Source organism: Podarcis liolepis (assembly GCF_965112155.1).
Source record: "Podarcis liolepis genome assembly, chromosome: 15".
Taxonomy (NCBI): domain Eukaryota; kingdom Metazoa; phylum Chordata; class Lepidosauria; order Squamata; family Lacertidae; genus Podarcis; species Podarcis liolepis.
Genome location: NC_139566.1, coordinates 22,749,287 through 22,767,037, shown reverse-complemented (window position 1 = coordinate 22,767,037; position 17,751 = coordinate 22,749,287). Strand labels below are relative to the sequence as shown.

General features: G+C 45.2%; 1 protein-coding gene and 1 long non-coding RNA gene across 8 annotated transcripts in view; one reads left to right on the top strand and one right to left on the bottom strand.

The window, feature by feature from the left end:
- LOC310695043 overlaps positions 1–10,810 on the bottom strand; it is a 32,999-nt gene extending 22,189 nt beyond the window's left edge. The window contains exon 1 of the long non-coding RNA XR_014519888.1: positions 10,698–10,810. This is a non-coding gene — a long non-coding RNA (uncharacterized lncRNA). The remainder of the gene's footprint in view (positions 1–10,697) is intronic.
- The window catches only part of TPCN1 (two pore segment channel 1), a 48,302-nt gene extending 31,342 nt beyond the window's left edge, over positions 1–16,960 (top strand). For 6 of the 7 annotated variants that reach the window (XM_083478565.1, XM_083478569.1, XM_083478567.1 and 3 more), the window contains 11 exons: positions 1,264–1,336; positions 2,389–2,496; positions 3,325–3,396; positions 4,501–4,590; positions 6,191–6,306; positions 7,517–7,563; positions 8,170–8,238; positions 8,930–9,014; positions 10,005–10,141; positions 12,672–12,752; positions 14,335–16,960. In XM_083478565.1, coding sequence (XP_083334691.1) covers positions 1,264–1,336; positions 2,389–2,496; positions 3,325–3,396; positions 4,501–4,590; positions 6,191–6,306; positions 7,517–7,563; positions 8,170–8,238; positions 8,930–9,014; positions 10,005–10,141; positions 12,672–12,752; positions 14,335–14,454 — 998 coding nt within the window. In that variant the 3' untranslated portion in view covers positions 14,455–16,960. Of the gene's footprint in view, positions 1–1,263; positions 1,337–2,388; positions 2,497–3,324; positions 3,397–4,500; positions 4,591–6,190; positions 6,307–7,516; positions 7,564–8,169; positions 8,239–8,929; positions 9,015–10,004; positions 10,437–10,786; positions 11,278–12,671; positions 12,753–14,334 lie in introns of those variants that run through there. The other variant, XR_014519834.1, reaches the window with a different exon arrangement.
- The last annotated feature ends 791 nt before the right edge of the window (positions 16,961–17,751 follow it).

Below are 17,751 nucleotides of genomic sequence, written 5' to 3'. Positions count from 1 at the left end.
ATTGGAAAATAAAGACACAAGACGCAGCATTTAAGGTTAATGGGCGAAAAAGGCCACAACTTTATTGATTGCAGGAATTGAGCGGTATTGGCTTAGGCATTGGTCCTATCAACTAACTGGCTTCAGCCTGATTGCTTGAAGACCGGCAAGGGTTAACCGCCAGTAGGGGGAGTCCTGCTGATGTACATCAACTAGGAGCTCCCCTGGGGTCACCGCTCGGGGGCGTGCCTTAGGCCCACACCTCTATAGGCTTCGGACAGGGCAACGCCCCCCCAGAATCCTTTACTGGACTACCCTTCGATTTGGGGGAAGGTGATGGCGCTTCCTTCCCCCCCTCTCATCTGCATAACAATACCCTTACCAATGCCTAACCACCAATGCCGAGGAAGATTTGCTACGAGGTAGGCGAAAAAACCAAATGGCTGGTGCCAATTTGCCAAGTGTTTTCAATTTGCCAATTGTTTTCAAATGAGCCTTGCCAACTCGGGGGACAACCTAGCTTCTTAAGCCTGTTGTCTCAGTGGTGGTATCTGCGGTGGTCAACAGATGCAGTTTGTTTCTTGAAACTATCCAAGCAAAGCTCCTCTGGGGAAGGGCTTCAGCTCAGTGGTAGAGCACCTGCTTTGCATGCAGAAGGTCCCATGTTCAATGCACAGCATCTCCAGGAAGGACTAGGAAATGACTTTTGCCCGAAACTCTGGAGAGCTGCTGCCAGTCAGTGTGGACAGCACCAAATTAGATGGACCCGACTCTGCATAAGGCAGTTTCTTATGGTCAAGTGGAAGGTTTTTCCTGCTTATACAGTGCTTTTGTGTTTTTGTATGTGCTGGGATCCGCCCAAAGTGGCTGGGGAAGCCGGTCAGATGGGTGTGATAAAAATAAAATAAAATAAAAATAAGAATTATTATTATTTATTACACTATGTTAGAAGGTCCTTGTTAGAGGCCCAGTTCATGATGCCCTCCTCTTCTGAGGGGAGGTGGGTTGGAAGGCAGGATAACTAGGTTGTAAGAAAACACTTCTAGATCCGTCTTTAGGAGAGGATGTTAAATGACAGCTCTCTGCTTTCACCGTGTCCTAGAAGAGCTTTTGGTCTCTATCAAAGGAGCTCCAGATTCTTCCCATGTTGGCTGCTGGTCCACTTTCCCCTCAGACATGGGCTGCTTCCCTGAGCCAATGAAGGTGTCTGTTGTCGAATTTAATGCCAAAGGTCACATCTGATCTTCAGCCTGCATGTGATGTTATGTTCTCTTGTGTCCACAGTCTATGGGGTCGAAGTGCTGCTGAAGATCACTGGATTGGGGCCTATTGAATACCTGTCATCTGGCTGGAACCTGTAAGTGTGTGTCATCATTCCGTGTCATAAACTATTTTTTTTAAAAAAGTTTATATTTTATTGAGATTATTGTAGTAATTTTTTTAAAATAATAATAGTAAAAGGAAAAAAAGAGAATATATAAAAATACATTTTAAAAAGCAGAGGAAAACAGCAATAACAAAATCACATACATTTCGTAAGTTTACATTTTCGTAAACTTACATTTTAAGTTTACGAAACAATTATATAAGTAGATGAATAAACTAATTGTTTCGGCAAATACATTCCAAATATCACTACATTTGTCCAGGCATAATTTTCATCTGAAAATGATTCGTTCATGGGCTGCAAGAGCTGTCGTGTCCTCTATCCATTGATTGAAGGGAGCTATATTTTTGTCCCTCCGTTGTACCAGTATCAATTTTTTTGCAGATGTGAGGGGATAGAGAATCCAAATGTCAAGCCCTATATATTAGGTGCAGTCATACCTCGGAAGTTGAACAGAATACGTTCGACTTCCAAAACGTTTGGAAACAGAGGCGTGGCTTCTGATTGGCTGCAGGAAGCTCCTGCAGCCAATTGGAAGCTGCAGAACCCCCGTCGGACATTCGGGTTCCAAAGAACGTTTGCAAACCGGAACACTCACTTCCGAGTTTGCAGTGCTCAGGAGCCAAAATGTTTGACTCTCAAGGCGTTTGGGATCCAAGGTACGAAGGGTATATAGTTTATGCTATATACGTCAGAGACTAAAGCAGGGATAGGGAACCTCAGGCCTGAGGGAGGGGCTGGATGTGGCCCTTTGAGTCTCTCTATTTGGCCCTCGAGAGTCTCTCCCAGGCCACATTCTTTTGCCAGGCTAGAATGTTTGCAAACTCCTTCCTAGCCTGAATGGGGTATAGAGTCCATAAACATTAGTTGCTGCACCCATTTTTCCTGCTGGCCCCACCCACCACCTCCCTGTTGCCCTGGGGGGGGGCGTTGGCTATAGAGGAATGCAACTCTTCTCCCCAGGGACACAGGCTTACAAGTTCATCCCTGAAGATGTTTCTTCTTTCCCCCCTCTTTTCCAGCTTTGATTTTTCTGTCACCTTGTTTGCATTCTTGGGCCTCCTGGCACTGGCGTTAAACATGGAGCCGTTCTACTTCATTGTAGTCCTGCGGCCTCTGCAGTTACTGAGGCGAGTAATTGGTTGAATATGTACAGAGGGAATGGCAAACCCAAGAGCTGGAATGATTTGTTCCTGACTGAGGTTTGATGAAGGCCTTGGCTGACGGGATGCCGAGAGGCCAGTCTGGGGGTCAGGAGAAAGGGGGAGAGCAGTTGTATTATTGTTCATTTTAATGGACTCCGTTGTTGCTTGCAAACGGTTTATAAGCCATTTTGGCATGTAAGTGGTATAGAATAAAGAATGTTAATAATCATATTGTGTCCCAGTTCTGGGCACCACAATTTAAAGAGGATGTTGACAAGCTGGGATGTGTGGAGAGGAGGGCAACCACGATGATCAGGGCTCTGGAAACCAAGCCTTATGAGGAACGGTTGAAGGAGCTGGGTATGTTTACCCTGGAAAAGAGGAGACTGAGAGGAGATAGGATAGCCATCTTCAAATATCTCAAGGGCTGTCATATGTCATATTGTTCCCATAAGAAGGAACAAGCTTGATTTCTCCTGCTCTGGAGGGTAGGACTCGAATTGATGGCTTCAAGTTGCAAGAAAGGGGATTCCGACTAAACATCAGGAAGAACTTTCTGACAGGAAGAGCTGTTTGACAGTAGAACTGCCTCCCTTGGGAGGTTATGGATTCTCCTTCCTTGGAGGTTTTTAAGCAGAGGTTGGGTGGCCGTCTGTCAGGGATGCTTTAGCTGAGATTCCTGCATTTCAGGAGAGAGGACCCTTGAGATGGATGCCTTCTGACTCCACAATTCTATGATTCTATATTGTAACAATTGCATCCTTCTGTAACTCATGCATGTTGCTGCCCACTCCCTTTTTGTTGTTGTTGCAGGCTGTTTAAGCTGAAGAAACGCTACCGGAATGTCTTGGATACCATGTTTGAGCTGTTCCCCAGAATGGCCAGGTAACTGAGAGCGGAAGGTGCAGCAGAAAGTGATGGCCACCAAATTGGATGGCTTTAAAAGAGGACTGGACAAATTCATGGAAGATAAAGCTATTGGTGGCTACTAGCCATGATGGCTGTGCTCAAGAGGTAGTTATGGCCACAGACTTTACATTAGCTTTAAAAGAGATTTGTGGAAGATTATGCTATCAAAAGATTGTGGAAGATTATGCAGATAATTATGCAGATTTTGCAGATAAGATTGTGGAAGATTATCATAAGATTGTGGAAGATTATGCAGGGACGCGTGTGGCGCTGTGGGTAAAAGCCTCAGCGCCTAGGACTTGCCGATCGAATTATCGGCGGTTCGAATCCCCGCGGCGGGGTGCGCTCCCATTGCTCGGTCCCAGCGCCTGCCAACCTAGCAGTTCAAAAGCACCCTCGGGTGCAAGTAGATAAATAGGGACCGCTTACTAGCGGGAAGGTAAACGGCGTTTCCGTGTGCGGCTCTGGCTCACCAGAGCAGCTTCGTCACGCTGGCCACGTGACCCGGAAGTGTCTGCAGACAGCGCTGGCTCCCGGCCTATAGAGTGAGATGAGCGCACAACCCTAGAGTCTGTCAAGACTGGCCCGTACAGGCAGGGGTACCTTTACCTTTATGCTATCATAGGCTACTAGCCATGACGGTTGTCTTCTGCTTCTGAATACCAGTTGCTCGAATCAGGTGTGAACACTGCTGTTGCACTTGGGTCTTACTTTCAGGCTTCTGATTGGAGTGTCTTGTTGACCATGTGAGAACAGAAAGTTGGACTAGATAGGCCTTTGGCTCTTCCTATGTTCTTAAAGACCACAATAAACAATGTCAACATACAAAAACTCACCAGGCCCTTCTGATGGTCAGTGGCTCTAGGTCAAGAGGGCACTGAAGCCTTTCTCGTTGGCTCCCTCTTTTTCTCCTAGGATCCCTTCCATGTCTTGCACGGTCGAGCTTTAGAGTCCTTGGGCTTCTCTGCTGAAGGCATAGGAATGGAGCAGATTCCCTTAGATCACCATAAACTCCCTAACAGAAAAGCCTAGCTGCCCATCATTTTAGCTTTGCTTAACTTTGGCTTTTTTCTCCTTTAGCCTAGGTTTAACATTGCTCATCTTCTATTACTGTTTCGCCATCATTGGCATGGAGTTCTTCTCAGGAAAGCTCTTCCCAAATTGCTGCAAGTGAGTGCCCAGCATTTTCCTTCCGTCTGGAAAGTATTTACCGTGCCTTAAAGTCGGGAGCCTTTAAGATGTGTCTGAACGGAAGCGGGGAGAGATAGGTTCAAATTCTGCATTGTTTACCTTGAAGGATTGTTTTGAGGATTCGAGTGGGCTGGGCTGGGCAGGGCAGAGGCTGGTGGGTGGAATGGGAAGAACTCTATACAGCATCCTAAGCACTTTTTGGAAGAGGGTGATAAAAATATCATTAGTTGTCCATTTGTTTCTGGGCCCAATTCAAGATGCTCATGTTGGCGTTTAAAGCCCTAACCTTGGGCCCCAAATATCTGAATACTGCCTCTTTCCCTGCAGAACATATCAGGTGTTAAGATATGTAAAGGAGGCCCCTCTTAGTAGTTCCACCTGCCCCTGCAGTTCGGGGTGATGGCAGCCTGGGAGAGGGCCTTCTCTGTGGGAGCCCCTAAGCAGTAGAACTCCCTCCCCATTGATGTGCTCCTGGCACCTTCACTAAACAGCTTCCAACCACTGCAGAAGGCACACTGGCCCTCGACACCTGGACCCGCCCTATTCCTGTGATTGTAATCTAACTCTTTTACATTACAATTACAGGAATAGGATGGGCCCTGAAAACACACATCTCAGGTGTCGAAGGCCAGTAGCCACCGCCACAGGTCCTTGAAGCCACTGAGTTGCATTAACTCAATAATAATAATAATAATAATAATAATAATAATAATAATAATAATAATTAATTGCACCCCACCCATCTGACTGGACTGATTACAGCATCACCGCCTTATGGCTTCTGTTCTGGGACACAGAAACATTTTCCAGTCTACCCACCCCCTCTGCTGTCCGGAGTTACATTAGTAAAAAAATAAAAAACCACCTCATCCCTTATATACTCGACAAATGGCTGTGTTCTCCTGGAGAGGGCCTCCTGCAGGTACCACTGTATCAGGAGGTCCATTTTGTGTGATGTCATAAACAGGGCCCTTAGTGTGGTGGCACCTAATTCTTTGGAACGCCCTCCCTTTGCATATCAGTCTGGCACCGTCTCATTCTGTCTTTAGAAGGCTTTCCTCTTTCAACAAGCCTTCTGAATGGAGATTTTTAAAAATCCCAGTGGGCATTTATATCAGATGTGAGTCCCACCCCCCATAAGTGCCACAATGTTTTTTTCAATTGTGTTTATATAGGTAATTGTTTAATATAAGTTTTTATTGTTTTGTGAAATTGCTTTGAAATGTTTCATGGGAAGTGATCCATAAATAAATGGAAAAGGGTATATTGTCAAGCTACTGTGAGCCATTTTGTATTATTATTATTATTATTTTCAAACATTTTCACAATAATCTTCATACCAAATAGTTGCAATGTTTCATAAATTCACTTCCCGCCCCCATTTCCCCAGTGTTTTTACTCAGACCCTTTCTACTGCATTGTATCTTTTATCTACTACACAAGATTTCTCTGTTACAATCATTTTATCATTTTTCTTCCCCTGCTTTTATCGCAAATCCTGCCTCTGATTTCATTTGACTATAGTATCTTTTTTAAAAAATAGTCCACAAAAACATTTTGTACCTGCTTCTCCGTTCAGCGCCAGCACGGTGGCAGATTCCTATCGCTGGGTCAACCATACCGTGGGAAACAGGACGGTGATGGAAGAAGGCTACTACTATCTCAACAACTTTGACAATGTTTTGAACAGTTTTGGTAAGAGCACAAATCCTAGCGCCCTCTGCTGATGTAGCCAGGAAATGCCGCTGGGGGTAGGGACTTCTGCAAGAGACGGTTGCTGCCTGTGAGCAGGGTGAATAAAAATCAATGATTTAAAAAATAAAAAAACAAATTTTTAAAAATTTAAATCAGAGTTTTTTTTAATTTAAGTCAGGTTTTTAAATTTAAATTGGATTTTTAAAATTAAATGTTTTTGGAGGAAACATCTTTCTGAATACAGTTTTCTGTTTAAGTTACATTATAGTCCAAAGGCTATTCATCAGGAAATAAGGATTTGTTTTAAGTTTTTCATGTGTGCTAAAACTCAGTTTTTTTATAAAAAAAACCACACTGTTTAACCACATCAGTTAACAAATGGATGCATATGGATACATATGCTCTAATGTTATTGTTTTAGTTAAATAAATTGTTTAAATTGTTATTAAGGAAATGATTATTTTTCTCCTTCCAATAAAGTAGAGCAGAAAAGTTGTCCAAATATAAACAGTCAACTTATTTAACCTCACAATAATTTCATAATTATCTGTCAATGTATTTCTAATAGTAGAACCAAATCCGTAATTTTTGATATAACCGTAAAAACTACTCTGAAAATTTATTATCCCAAAAATAAAACCTTCATTTGGTTGTAAATATTAAGATTATATGAGCAAGAATTAGTCTTTCTGTAAAAAAAAAAAAAAGATTTAAATCAAGTCTTACTGACTAGTGATTTAAGTAAAGTCTTGCTGACTAGTTATTCTGAGCCAATCGGAAGCTGCGCCTAGGTTTTCTAACTGTTTTGGGGGTTGAGTGGACTCCCGGAACAGATTAAATTCGAGATCCAAGGTACGGCTGTACATGATTCCTGCAAAACAGGCTGGTGTGGGAGTTGTTCAGAAACATGGACCAGCTCCATGATGGCTGCCCCTGTTGCTTTCCTTGATTGGATAGTGAGCCAGCCACGCATGGCCAATCAGAGATAATGACCTAGTGCTCAGTTCTCAGCTGGGCAGTGAGCCCAGATTCACCATGTGCGATTGGCTCACTTTCGCCCAAGAAGGTGTGACCCAAGAAGGTTTCGCAGGAAGTGACCCAATGTTCCGGTTTCATCTAGCCCCCAAATTCAAGACTGCTGAGGGGAAACTGAGCCACAACAGTGACCATACAAGTGTTTGTTCTTCCCCTCTTTTTTCCCTTTTTGCAGTTACCCTGTTTGAGTTGACAGTTGTCAACGACTGGTACATCATCATGGTAAGTAGCACTCTGCCGCTCCCTGCCAGGAGCTTTCTTCTGTAATAATGTGGCTTGTGATTCCTTGGTGTCTGCGCTACTGCGCATTGGTTTATCACTGGCCATTAGATCATTGATCATTGCAGGGAATATGCCAAACAACTGGGCACATGGAAGTGAAAAGTAGAGGGAGCCAGTGCAATATGATTCTGGTAGGAACGCTATACTAATGCTGGGAAGACCTGGGTTCAAACCTGCCACTCTCAAGCATAAAGTCCACTGGGCGAACTTGAATTAGTGTCCCTCAGTTCACCCACTGAGGGGATGAAATGAGTGTGAGAAGAGATAGAAAGAGAAAGTTAAGTGAGTGAGACCCAGGCTCCTCCTGGCCTGACTATTATAGTCAGTACGACCTTGACAGAAACATAACAGAACCAGTTTAAACCAGCTGTACTCAGCTTCCCAGAAGGAATAACCAAAACATCAGAAACCTCTTTCCTGTTTCTCTCACATAGAAATAAACCTTCTAGAATCCTCCTGAACCAATCAGAATAGGAAAGCTCTCTGCACATCAGATCAATGCTTTCTGCTCTAAGAAATTAAAACTGGCCATATTTTCCTTTTCAGGAAGGGGTGACATCGGAGACTTCGCACTGGAGCCGCCTCTATTTCATGATTTTCTATATTGTGACCATGGTAAGCGGAGTTGCCAACTGTGCTATTTTGTGAAGCAGTCCTGTGGCTGCAGTCTGTATGTTGTGGTGCAGGGGTGGGGCCTCCAGGCGTTGTTGGACTCCAACTCCCATCAGCCCCAGACAATGGTCAGGGATGATGGGAGCCGTAGTCCAGCAAATTCAGCAGGGCCACATGCTCCCTGCCCTGTGCTGTAGCCTTCACAGTCACTCCCAAGGACCAGAAATATAGTTTGCCAGCAAAGCAGTCAAACTTTCCTTTTTGATGCATGGTCATCTGATGAAGGGTTGTAGCATCATTTATGGTTGATCCTAGAGCAGGGTTTCCCAAAGTTGGGTCTCCAGCTGTTTTTGGACTACAACTCCCATTATTATTATTTAGAAGACATCATCTGGCAGCCCTGTTTAAGGGAAGTTTATCATGTTTGAAGTTTTATTCTGTTTTTAGTCCTCTGTTGGGAACCACCCAGAGTGGCTGGGGAAACCCAGCCAGATGATGATGATGATGATGATGATGATGATGATGATGATTATCCCTGACTAGCAGGACCTTTGGCCAGGGATAGTGGGAATTGTAGTCCAAAAACAGCTGGAGACCTTACCCTATTCCATAAGTCAGCTTGAGTAGAGCAACGAAATAAATAATTTGGATGAGCTGTTTTTGCATTGCTGCTGACCTTTTCCTTCCCCCACAGGTGGTGATGACAATAATTGTAGCCTTTATATTGGAGGCGTTCGTGTTCCGTATGAACTATAGCCGGAAGAACCAAGATTCAGGAGGTCAGTGGGGTCACCCTTGCAACTTGTTTGTTTCCTTCCTTATTTATAATAATATTTTCAGACCGCCTTCCAGGCACCATATAAAAACGGTGCACAAAAAATAAATAAACGTGTGAGTGCAAAAAACATAAAAAACTGTAAAAACAATGACAGTAAGAGCTGTTCGACAGTGGAATTTGCTGCCAAGGAGTGTGGTGGAGTCTCCTTCTTTGGAGGTCTTTAAGCAGAGGCTTGACAACCATATGTCAGGAGTGCTCTGATGGTGTTTCCTGCTTGGCAGGGGGTTGGACTCGATGGCCCTTGTGGTCTCTTCCAACTCTATGATTCTATGATTCTATGATTCAATGCAGAATAATCATTAAAGGGGCTGGCTCATCCTAAGAGAGTGGAAACAAATGAACAGGCCTATCACAGACTTGTAGAGTTGTAAGGGGGACCGCAAGGTTCATCAAGTCCAACCACCTGCATTGCAGGAGTCACAGCAGGAATCAACTTTTTAAAAGCGCCTTCAAAAGATTCTGTGCTTTAAAAGCAACAGTGCCTGCTGAAAGATTGGGACCAGTGGCACTGAATGGGTGTGGAAGCACTTTTGAGCCATTTATTATTATTATTATTGATCCAACAGCAGTCGGCCTTCTATGGACCACACGGGACAGGCAGGCAGGACTAGCAGTTGCCTGATGTCATCATACATCAGGTCTCCCAAATGTCAAGCCAAAATTCTTCAGCAATGAAGCATCACATTGTGGGTGCATTGTGAGCGAGCTCCCCCATTCTTCCTCTGCAGCCACGTCTTGAACTCCCCCCCCCTGCTGGGCGCTGTGTGATGATGTTATGTGTATGGCCCAGTGGGCATGCGTGGCTTGCCCAAAATGGCCTGGTGGGCCAAGTCAAAGAGGCTTGGGCAGGCCCGATTTTGCCTGAGTTTTCCTTGCCACTTTCCCCTTCCGTTACCCAGACAAGCCTTGTCCTTGCCTTTCTCCTCTGCAGAAGACATGGGCATTGTTTTCGAGAGAGAAGTCTCCAAGGAAGAACTGACAGCTGTCGCAGAGCTATATGGAAGGAACTGCATTGCCTCGGCTGCCAGCCAGCTGCTCAAGGTCATTTCCCAGATGGACAGGCACAGGGTGAGTAATGGGGACTGGAATTCCAGCATCTTCTGTTCACCACTTTCCAGGTATCCCCTCTCACCTCGCCACCACTTGGCTGGTCTTGTTCAGAATGATAAAACTTAAATCACTTCTGATTTAGAATGCTAGAGGGTATCCCTCTGTGGCCACTGGTCCTTGAAGAGGAAGGTAACAGAGCAATTCAGATTCCCCCACACTTCACATGTTGCATATTTTTCCAGCACAGATTATTGGGGGGTGGGGGGGGGGTGGAGATGCACACACTGGAATGCTACAATAAGCATGTACAGTGGTGCCTCGCAAGATGAAAATAATCCGTTCCATGAGTCTCTTCGTCTAGTGGTTTTTTCGTCTTGCGAAGCAACCCTATTAGCGGATTAGCGCTATTAGCGGTTTAGCGGATTAGCGGCTATTAAAGGCTTAGCGGCTTAGCGGCTAAAAGGCTATTAGCGGCTTAGAAAAAGGGGAGGGAAAGCGGAAAAAAATCGTAACACTCGCAAGACGTTTTCGTCTTGCGAAGCAAGCCCATAGGGAAATTCGTTTTGTGAAGCACCTCCAAAACGGAAAACCCTTTCGTCTAGCGGGTTTTCCGTCTTGCGAGGCATTCGTCTTGCGGGGCACCACTGTACAGTGGTACTTCAGGTTACATACGCTTCAGGTTACATACGCTTCAGGTTACAGACTCCGCTAACCCAGAAATAGTACCTCGGTTTAAGAACTTTGCTTCACAATGAGAACAGAAATCATGCTCTGGCGGCGCAGCAGCAGCAGGAGGCCCCATTAGGTAAAGTGGTGCTTCAGGTTAAGAACAGTTTCAGGTTAAGAATGGACCTCCGGAATGAATTAAGTACTTAAACTGAGGTACCACTGTAGTAGATTTCTTCAATAATCACACCATTGTGATGTTTATGGCAACTTTGTTTGCCCTTAGTCATAGCAGTGGCAGCTTGGGGACTCACAAAAGTGGAGTCCCCAAACCTTTAAATTACACAGGATTATATAGAGAGGCACTCCGTCGCCTTAGCTTTACACAGGCATAGAAATTAAGTCCCATTCTCAGAGGAAAATCATGCCTGCATTATACAGGCTAGATGCCTGGTTCAGAAGAACAGGATGCATCCTCTATCAAACTAGCTCGAGGCTGAGTTTTTCCTCCACAAATGTTCTCGACACCATTTTACAGTTGGAGTAAGCAGATTCTCCTAACAATATAATTTCACGTACTGCTTTTTACCCTTCCAGCATTTGAAACCTCCATTGTTCTAGGTGCATTTCGCAACAGGGAATTTCATTAGCGCAACAGTTTCTGAGCTCTGAGCACAGTACAGTGGTACCTCGGGTTACATACGCTTCAGGTTACTTATGCTTCAGGTTACAGACTCCGCTAACCCAGAAATAATACCTTGGGTTAAGAACTTTGCTTCAGGATGAGAACAGAAATCGCACGACGACGGCCCGGCGGCAACGGGAGGCCCCATTAGCTAAAGTGGTGCTTCAGGTTAAGAACAGTTTCAGGTTAAGAACAGACCTCCGGAACGAATTAAGTACGTAACCAGAGGTACTACTGTACTGCGCCTCAGATTTCTGATTAAAACTGCAGAGTGGAAGGAAAGGAGGACCTTTTTCTGCCTCCCCACTTCCAGCTGCTCTCCGAAGACTGGAAAAAAGATCCTCTTAGAGAGAATATTAGAGGGGTGGGTGGGCAGGGGAAGGACTAGACCATGTGAAGAATGAACATAATATTTTATATAAAAGCGCACCTAGACATTCCATTGTTACACCCATAACCTAGGTTTCAGGTGCCATTTAGCTCCTAGCTTTCATATCTCAGTTTTGAACACTGAGCGCTTCACATGTAGGCTATCTATCAAGCATATACTACAATTCCCACTACAGGCACCAGGTTCCCATAACTTCAGCTTCCTGATAAACTCAGGTAGGAGTGTAATATTCACATCTTCACAGTGTGTACATGCCCCGCCCCCAAATGCACACAGAGCTGCATAGGAAAAAACCAAAACCTGTCCCCATTTGGCCTGCGGATTCCAACCATCAGTTTCATTTATGAGAAAATTCCAAAACTAACATTTAACAGAAGGGAAATAGCACAAGGTAACATCAGTGGAAGTTAACTCTGATCTTAATAAGGTACAACATGAACAAGTTTAAATGCTGAATTTTAAGCAAATCACAGCAATGTTTCCATTTAATAAAAAGGATTGTTCTTGCTTTAACTAATATTAAAATTAAATGAATTTATGCAAATCTGAATAAAATTGTGTAAGACGTAAATGCCCCCAGCTTTCAAGAATTTATCTCCTCTTATCTGATAGAAAGCCTGCAGTGGTCGCAGTTGCGCATTTGTCTTGAGTTCCCTATAAAGTTAGAGATGTGCTCAGGTCTCTCTTGGTGGCGAGATCCCTGTGTGCTCCTAGCAGCACCTGTATTAGCTATGATCCAACTCTTGCACCCTTCAGAGGCAGTTGCCTCCTTCCTTCCTCTTACTGCTTCTCTTCCATCACTTCAGCAAACGTCCATGCTGTTCCTGGGGCGGCGATCAAGGACCAAAAGCGATTTAAGCATGAGAATGTATGAGGAAGAGATACAGGTAAGATGTGTGAAACTGCTCGCATCCTAATTATGGTTATGCAATCGTCCCTGTAGCTTGGTGGACTCAGGGATCTTCTTGGAGATGCTGCCAGCCCCGTAAAAAAGGTTAAGTCCAGTTGCAGACAACTCTGGGGTTGCGGTGCTTATCTCGCTTTACAGGCCTAGGGAACTGGCGTTTGTCCGCAGACAGTTTTTCCGGGTCATGTGGCCAGCATGACTAAACCACTTCTGGGGAAACCAGAGCAGTGCACGGAAACGCCGTTTACCTTCCCACCGGAGCGGTACCTATTTATCTACTTGCACTTTTTGACGTGCTTTCAAGCTGCTAGGTTGGTAGGAGCTGGGACCGAGCAACGGGAGCTCACCCTGTTCTAGGGATTTGAACTGCCAACCTTCTGATTGGCAAGCCCAAGAGGCTCAGTGGTTTAGACCACATTGCCAAATAAATACTGTCTAGGAGAGTGGGCAACTTTCCCTAGCCTCATGCCTCTAAAGCAGAGGTGGGGACTCTCTGTCTTCGCCAGATGCTGTTGGAGCTACACTTCCTTTCTATCTTCCCAGACCATTGGTTATGCTCACTGGGGCTGATGGGAGTTGGAGTCTAGCCAGCTGTTTTTTATGTGGTGTAATGCGCCCTAGGACCTTAAGGTAAAGGATGGGCAATAGATGGCTCAGAACCATAATACCTCAAGGACTGCCTCTCTCCATATGAACCTACCTGGACCCTCAGGTCATATTCTGAGACCCTCCTTCGTGTGCCCTCCTTCATGAGAGGTCCAGAAGGTGGTAACATGAGAACAGGCCTTTTATGCAGTGGATCCACATTTGTGGAATACTCTTCCTAGGGAAGTTCAACTGGCACCTTCATTATACACTTTGAGGCGCCAGGAGAAGACATTCCTCTTTAACCAGGACTTTGGCTGATTGACATACCACATTTTTCTGTGTATAGGATGCCCCTGTGTATAAGATGCCCCCTATTTTGGGGGACTCAGAATTAAGAAAATGGGGGGAGATTGCCCCCATGTATAAGCTTCCCCCCCCTTTTTAACATTTTTTAGTAACCCCCCCCCCCTAGTCTTATACAGTAGCACCTCAGCTTACGTTACCCTTGGGTAATGTAAACATCGGGTTGTGAAAGTGGCAAACCTGGAAGTGTTTTGCCACATGCGCAGAAGCGCTCTACTACGCCATGTGCAGAAGCAGTCCCTCCGGTTGTGGAAACCTCGGGATCCGACTGGAGCTCCGGAACGGATCCCGTCTGCAACCAGAGGTACCACTCTACATGGAAAAGTACGGTACCTTTTAAATGTGTTGTGGAGGGGGGTGGGAATTATTGGTTTGTTTTTGTTCTTATTTTTAGCATGTGTTCTGTGTTTTTTTATAATGTCGTTTTCTGTTGTGATGTGCCTTGAGATGATGGTGATTAATAATAAGAGTAACAACAACAACAAAATGCTATTATTATTACAAGCAAAATTTTGGGTTCGTGCACAATTCATTGCAGAACTTCACGATTTGAGGGCAGGCTGTGGGTGTGGGAAATGAAATGATCCCAGTATTGTTGCCTCTTCCCACAGGAGTGGTACGAAGAGCACTCCAGGAAAGAAGAAAGGCAGTTTCCCTGGCAGGATGACCAGTCGCACCATCAGCCCTCGCCGTTTCCAGGCCTCCGCCAGCGCTCTCAGACCATTATCTAAGCCCAGCTAACCTAAGCTGCTGATTTGTCTGCTATGCATTAACCACCCCGTTTACTTACTTTGCAAAGTACGTCTCAGATTAATGCATAGCGTAGCCTGGCAGAAGAAGGTCTCCTGGCGCTCTTGTGTAAGAGAGGTTCGGCTCTCCTCTTTTGCAAAAGCTCATCCCTGTACTAGGGCCATTAAGGCATAACCAGAGTACTGCAGGATGGCTGGGCATTATGCAAGGGATGGGGGCTGGTTAACAGGGTAGCCACAGTGAATGCTTCTGGGATTTGTCTAGTGTAAAGCAGCCAGGGGTTAATGTGGCTATCTTTCCCCAGTACAGCTGGATAAAATAGTCAGCTGAAGTTATACAATCGGACTGCTTTCCCCCAGGCATTCCAGCCTCCCAGAAGTGGGTGGCAGGGATCAGCAGAAAAAACAAAACACCACCATTTACTGCCACTGTTTGCCTGTCTCTAACTGTAACTAGGCTGCCAGTTTTCAGCAGGACTGCCCTTTTGAGGTTCAGTTCTGTCCTCATCATCTCCATAATGGTTCAATAAGCTGCTGTGGCTCTACAGCATTTTCCCTTCTCCAACAAGGATTGTCCCCTGTTGGGCAAAAGTCCTCTACACACAAACTGGCTGAAACCTGGAAAGTGGTGAATGAAGGAATCCTACCACTGCAACTAGCAGAGGGCTGCTTGTCGTGGTGGAAGCAGCTCAGCCCTGTGGGCATGTGTTAAAAGCAATAACTTTGAAAGAAGGAAAACTGACCAAGGTGTAATCCTGCAGTCACTGCACAGCAGGTCCAGGTTGATCCGCATCACTTGCTGCAATTTATTTTTTATTTTTTAAAAAATTACCAGCTCTTTATTAGCCGTTGGCTCTGTCTGACAGCCCTCCACCACACAAGCTAGAGGCAAACAGAGATGCAGCAGAGTTCTCCTTTGGTTTGCAATATGAACATTTGACAACATGTAATGCTTGCCTCAAAAATGACGGTACTGCAGGCTTCCCAAATTCTTCTCCGGCTTAGAATGTTACTCTGAGCTGGAGAAGAATTTCATGCCTCCCACTTACCTACCTAAACTATGTTGCTTATAAGCAGAGAGGAAAGGTCTTTCTCCCCGTGAACTGTTAATATTCCCAGCAGCACTGGGAAATGGAGCTTTCCTTCTCCTCTTGACGGTATGCCATAGCAGCACATAGTGAAGGCAAAGGGGAAGAGACAGAATTTCCTGCTGCAAGATAAACAAGCGTGACGGTGCTTTTATTTGTCCAATTTTAACTTTAGTAGGCTCATAATAAGCCAAGCTATTTCCCAGGTGGTTTTTTTTTTTTTTTTAAGAATAAGGGCTTATTCTGAGCAAATCTGTGTTACCAAAAGTAAGACAGCGTAGCTTGTGTTTGCAGAATCCCAGCTCACCTGATCTGTCCCGAAGACAGACAAGGAGCTTTCCCTATGGTGGTCAGGGAAGATGTTCCCTTGAGACAGATTCTGTCGGCAGAACCAACCATTGGTCTTGCAGCACCTGCCTCTAGGCAGATTCTAAAACCCCAGATAGTGGCCTGCTCAGGGAAGCCATGCCTGTTTAACTCAGTTCCAGCCTTCCTTAAGGAGAGATCGGATATGTACAGCAGTACCAAGTGCTGCCTAAGATGAGGGTGAGAGTTCTGTGGAAGTTTGGGGTTCACACACTGCAGAAAACATCAACCAGCAGTGATTGCTGCCCCTACCCTTTTTTTGGGTGCATATAACTTATTTGCTGATGGAAGGCAAATTCCGACCTCGTGATGGTGAAATGGAAGTTTTGTGCCCCTTCGTGTATCAGACCACTAACTAGCCCAAGGCTAGCCAGTGTGTCGGCCTCCAGATGTTGGTGAGCTCCATCATCCCTGCATGGCCAGAGATGATGGGAAATGGAGCCCATCCACAGATGGAGGGCGCCGTGTTGGCTACCCCTTGAACTAGCCTAAGGATCAAACCTGTGTGCAGCATATATCTGCGCCAACAGCAGCAGCAACCACTGATTATAGACACTTGGGGCCACTATTCTTAAAAAGTGTTTTTCTCCTAATAGCTGAGTACAGTTTCTGCTGCTCTACAAAGCTGGAGTCTGAGGCTTTTGAGGGAACACAATTGCTCTCTGTAGAATATTGCTGTTGTGGTTTCAGAACCGAGACATGCTTCCTGAGCTGTACTGCTAACTAACTGACCTGTCACTCAACTTGCACTGTATATGCCCCCCTCCCCAACTCACCAGAATAAGCTAGTGATAATTCCAGAAACTGCTTCTTGCAGGATGGAAGGAAAAACAAACCTCAGCGAGTCTACCTTCTAACTTGTCTTTTCTCCTTGGCTTCCTCCAACACTTAACTCCAAAGACAATCACTTGCAGGAACGTAACACGATGGGAGGTTTTGTTCGCTGCGAGTTTGTATGGCAACTGTAATGATGACGTCTGAAACAGTGTTATAGAGATATTTACAGGCACATTTAATAAACCTTTTAAAGCGTTCCTTCCTTCCTTGTTTTCTGCATTTATTTGCAAAGGGCGTTGGGGTAGGTGAAACAGCTACTGAACTGCACAGACCACTTCCTGTGGTAAGAGTGCTTCTTTTCAAAGAAGTGTGCAAGCCGAAGGTAGAGCTTTCATGTTTTCACAAGTGCACATGCCGTCTACTCACAGAAAAAATAAAATAGAGACCCAAGTTTTAAGAAGCCTTTGTCTCCCTTCACCTTCCATCTGCTTACATGTTTGCTTACATTTAGAAGAAGAGGAGTTTGGATTTGATATCCCGCCTTTCACTCCCTTTAAGGAGTCTCAAAGCGGCTAACATTCTCCTTTCCCTTCCTCCCCACAACAAACACTCTGTGAGGTGAGTGGGGCTGAGAGACTTCAGAGAAGTGTGACTGGCTCAAGGTCACCCAGCAGCTGCATGTGGAGGAGCGGAGACGCGAACCTGGTTCCCCAGATTACGTGACTACCGCTCTTAACCACTACACCACCCTGGCTCTCCTTACGGAACCTGTTTCCCCCACCCTTCCCCCTTTTCCTAAATTGGAGGTGGTTTTTGGTCATTGCCTCTAGTTTGTAAGCCAAAAGCAAGGGCTGTTCAATTCTTGTTTTGTACAGTAGCACCACTAAGCAAGCTTAGGCATTTTATGGAGAGTAATGCTTCCTCCACAGTGCTCATGCAAACCCTCCAAGTGTCCCTATTTTCCAGGGACAGCCCCGGATTTACAGAAGCCGTCCTGGTTTCTGATTCGATTCCAGAATGTCCCATTTCCCCCTTATGAAGTTCCTAT